The following is a 3869-nucleotide window of genomic DNA, read 5'->3' on the forward strand; positions in this document are numbered from 1 at the left end:
TCCTGTGAGTAACATGAACAAACATTTAACCCCAGATATACTGAGTGTTTTCAACTTGTAATACCCAACAAAGTGCGCTGAAAGTGGATTATTTCGTGTGCGCGACCGCAGCCCTTGTAGGCAGGGCTAGGATAAAGTTTGACGGCACGCACAAACATACACACACACACCGCTTCGCACCACCACCACCACCACCCGGTGGTGGAAAGGGCCGTGTAGTCTCAGCCAATTTATGGCGACCCCATACAGTTTTCCGGAGACGTTCAGAGGCGGTTTGCCGTGGCCGGCCTCTGCGTAGCAACCCTTTGGCGGTCGTCGGTCCAAGTACTAAGCAGGGCCGACCCTGGGGAGCTTCCAAGCTCTGATGCGATCAGGCAAGCCTGGGCCATCCGGGGCGAGATAGAGACACTCGCAGGTGGTTTGCTATAGCCTGCCTCTGCGCAGGGACCCTGGACACCCAAGGGGGGTCTTCCATTCAGGTACTAAGCAGCGACGACCCCCCACCCCGAGCTCCCGTGATCTGAGAAGATCGGGCTAAGCCTGGACCATCCAGGTCGAGATAGAGACATTCAGAGCAGTGTTCCCTCTAAGCTGAGTTGGTGTGAGCCAGCTCACAGTTCTTTAGCCTCCAGCTCACACATTTCTGCCTTCGCTCAGGAAGGATGGCCCCAGAGCAAACTTAATGCACGCAGCAGCCAGATCGCTCGCTCACAGCTTTGATGCCAGTCGCTCACAAAGTAGAATCTTTGCTCACAAGACTCCACAGCTTAGAGGGAGCATTGTATTAGAGGTCGATTGCCGTCGCCGGCCTCTGCGCAGTTTGAGCTGCGGTTGAGGGTTGGGGGGGCCGGACAAGGCGAACTGGGGGAATCCATGGAGATCGTGATGGGCAGAGCCCTGTTAAGTCTGTCTGTAGCAGCAGAAAAGAGCAAGTTCAGTAGCACCTCAGAGAGAAAATCTATGGCAGATTCAGGCGGGTAGCCGTTTTGATCTGAAGCCGCAGAACCAAGTCCGAGTCCAGTGCCACCTTGAAGACCAACAAAGTTTTATTCAAGGTACGAGCTTTCGTGAGGAGAGTAATTAACTGTTACTCTCAGCATTATACTATTAAGAAGGCGCAATGTTCCCTCTAAGCTGTAGAGTCTTGTGAGCAAAAATTCTATTTTGTGAGCTCCTGGCATTAAAGCTGTGAGTGAGTGATCTGGCTACTGCATAAGTTAGTTTGCTCTGGAGCCACCCTTCCTGAGCGAAGACAAAAATGTGTGAGCCGGAGGCTAAAAAACTGCGAGCTAGCTCACACTAACTCAGCTTAGAGGGAACACTGAAGAAAGGTATATCTGCCCATCAGTCTCCGCTTTTGAAATATTTATTTCCTCCACTGTGTTGCCCTTCATTAAACCCAAGCAAATGGCGACCGGATAAATTAGTCTTGTTGTCCCAGTTTGGTCCTTGCATCTGTCAAATAACTTTAATATGCTGCGTGCTAATTTGCTGCTCGCCCTCTGCCTACACGTATGGACTGGCGACTTCCATGTCAGTCTATCTGAAGAAATGTGCGTGCGCAGGAAAGTTTACACCTTGAATATGTAACTTTGTGGGTCTCAAAGGTGCCATTGGACTCAACATTTGGGGCAGGGGACGAGCTTCTGTGAGACGTTGCTCCCTTCTTCAGATTTGACTGAGGAAAGCTCACGACCTGCCACAAATTTTGTGGTCTTTGTAGGTGTTGCTAGAGGCTCTTTTTCCTACCGTGGAAATCCAGGCTTTGTTTAGGCTTCAGCCCAGACGTAGGCTGAGTCTTTTGTGTCTCGTACTTCCAGCCATGTTAAGAAAATCAGGGCTCGACCTTGTAACCAACAGGCTGCAGGTGGGAGCTTCCTATCTGAACAGAGTCCCCGGGGCTAACTCCTTCCCCGCAAGAAAAGGAAGGCTTCTCTGGAGCCCGTTTGGTGTAGTGGTGAAGTGCGCGGACTCTAATCTGGGAGACCCGGGTTTGGTTCCCCACTCCTCCACTTGCACCTGGCTGGATGACCTTGGGCAAGCCGTAGTTCTGTCAGAGCTGTCCTTGAAAAAGAGCAGTTTGTGTCAGAGTTCTCTCAGCCCCGCCTGCCTCACAGGGTGTCTGTTGTGGGGAGGGGAAGGGAAAGGAGTTTGTAAGCCGCTCTGAGACACCTTTGGGTAGTGAAGGGCGGGGTATAAATCCAATCTCTTCTTCTCATGAATGTCTGAAACGACAGCTATAAAGCCTACCATGGAAACGAGCTTGCGATCCAAGCGGTTCCCTTTCCACGGGAACAGGGGCTCCTGGGGAGGATCTACTTCTCTTGCTTGGATCAAGATGGGTCGCCGTGTTGGTCTGTCCGTCGCCGTAGAAAAGAGCAAGAGTCTGGTTGAACCAATAAGGACTGACAAGATTTGTGGCAGGGGAGGAGCTTGCTCGGAGGCCCTGCTGGACAGCTCCGCAAAAGTTGCATGCAGGACAGGAGGCAGACTCCGGGAGCCGTCCAGAGGAACTGGTTGGCCCCTGTGTGAGTCAGGAGGCCGGACTAGACGGACCACTGCTCCGATCCAGCAGAGCTCCACTGTTCTTAAGAACCGCGTGTCAGGGAGAAGGCTAAGGCTTTCCCCTCAGACACTAGCTTTCTGCCTGCAGGGAGTTTTCAGTGGGGCGTCAACCCGGTCCCTCCTACAATGTGTCACTCCAGGCAGCAGAACCCAGGCAGGCTTCTGTCCCTCCAGCCCCGGGGAAACCTGCAAGTTTGGTGTAGTGGTTAGTAGCGGAGACGCTAATCTGTGAGAATCGGTTCGATTCCCCTAGTCCTCCACATGCAGCTGCTGGTGTGACCTTGGGTCAGTCACAAGTTCTCTCAGAGCTGTTCTCTCAAGGACCGTTCTCAGAGATGTTCTCTCAGGAGCAGTTCTCGAGAGAGCCCTCTCAGCCCCGCCTACCTCACAGGCAGTGTTCCTTCTAAGCTGAGTTAGTGTGAGCTAGCTCACAGTTTTTTAGCCTCCAGCTCACAGATTTTTGTCTCAGCTCGGGAAGGATGGCTCCAGAGCAAACTAATTTATGCAGCAGCCAAATTGCTCACTCACAACTTTAATGCCAGCAGCTTGCAAAGTAGAACTTTTGCTCACAAGACTCCACAGCCTAGAGGGGGCACTGCTCACAGGGTGTCTGTTGTGGGGAGGGGAAGGGGAAGGAGATTTGTAAGCCGCTCTGAGACTCCTTCGGGTAGTGAAGGGCGGGGTATAAATCCAGTCTCCTCTTCTGCTTCTACCCCGAAGCCTCTGAGCACGTTCAGAGTGCCTCCCTCTCCCAGCGGAGGAACAGTCGCCTGTCCTCCATATGAGGAGTTAGGGAGAGATGGGAGAGGGTTAATATCACTAGGCCGTGGGCAAGCCCAGCCCTGCCTCAGTTTCCCGTCTGTAAAAATGCAAGAAAAATATTTTCTTTTCTTTTTTTTTTAAATTTAATTTATATAATATAACAACAATTTACAACGGAATGAATGGGCTGGAGGATCAGTGGGTGTCCTCCGTCAAATCCTCCTTTGAAAGTTAAAGCCGCCCTCCCGATCCACTTTGCCTGCCGCTCTGGCCGCCTCCCCCTTCCCGGTCCCCATCGCGCGTATCCCGTCCAGACGACGGGCGCCAGACGCCAACCCTGCCCGCTTCTCCCCGCAGGTGAAGACGTGGTTCCAGAACAGGCGGATGAAGCACAAAAAGCAGCTGCGGAAGAGCCAGGACGACCCCAAGGCGGCGGGCGCCGAGGAGGAGGGCGCCGAGCAGGGAGGAGGAGGCAGCGACCGGGAGGAGCCCGCGCCCTCGGACAAAGGCCGCCCCGCCGCCGCCCCCCTCCCCGAGCCCCG

The 3869-nt window shown here is 53.6% G+C and overlaps 1 protein-coding gene across 1 annotated transcript in view; it reads left to right on the forward strand.

Annotated features, from left to right (window-relative positions):
- The window catches only part of BSX (brain specific homeobox), a 10940-nt gene that overhangs the window by 6866 nt on the left and 205 nt on the right, over positions 1 to 3869 (forward strand). The window contains exon 3 of the mRNA XM_015421641.1: positions 3685 to 3849. Within this exon, the coding sequence (XP_015277127.1) occupies positions 3685 to 3849 (165 nt within the window). The remainder of the gene's footprint in view (positions 1 to 3684; positions 3850 to 3869) is intronic.

The sequence above is a fragment of the Gekko japonicus genome, unplaced genomic scaffold (assembly GCF_001447785.1).
Source record: "Gekko japonicus isolate JY-2015 unplaced genomic scaffold, Gekko_japonicus_V1.1 scaffold750, whole genome shotgun sequence".
NCBI classification, from domain to species: Eukaryota; Metazoa; Chordata; class Lepidosauria; order Squamata; family Gekkonidae; genus Gekko; species Gekko japonicus.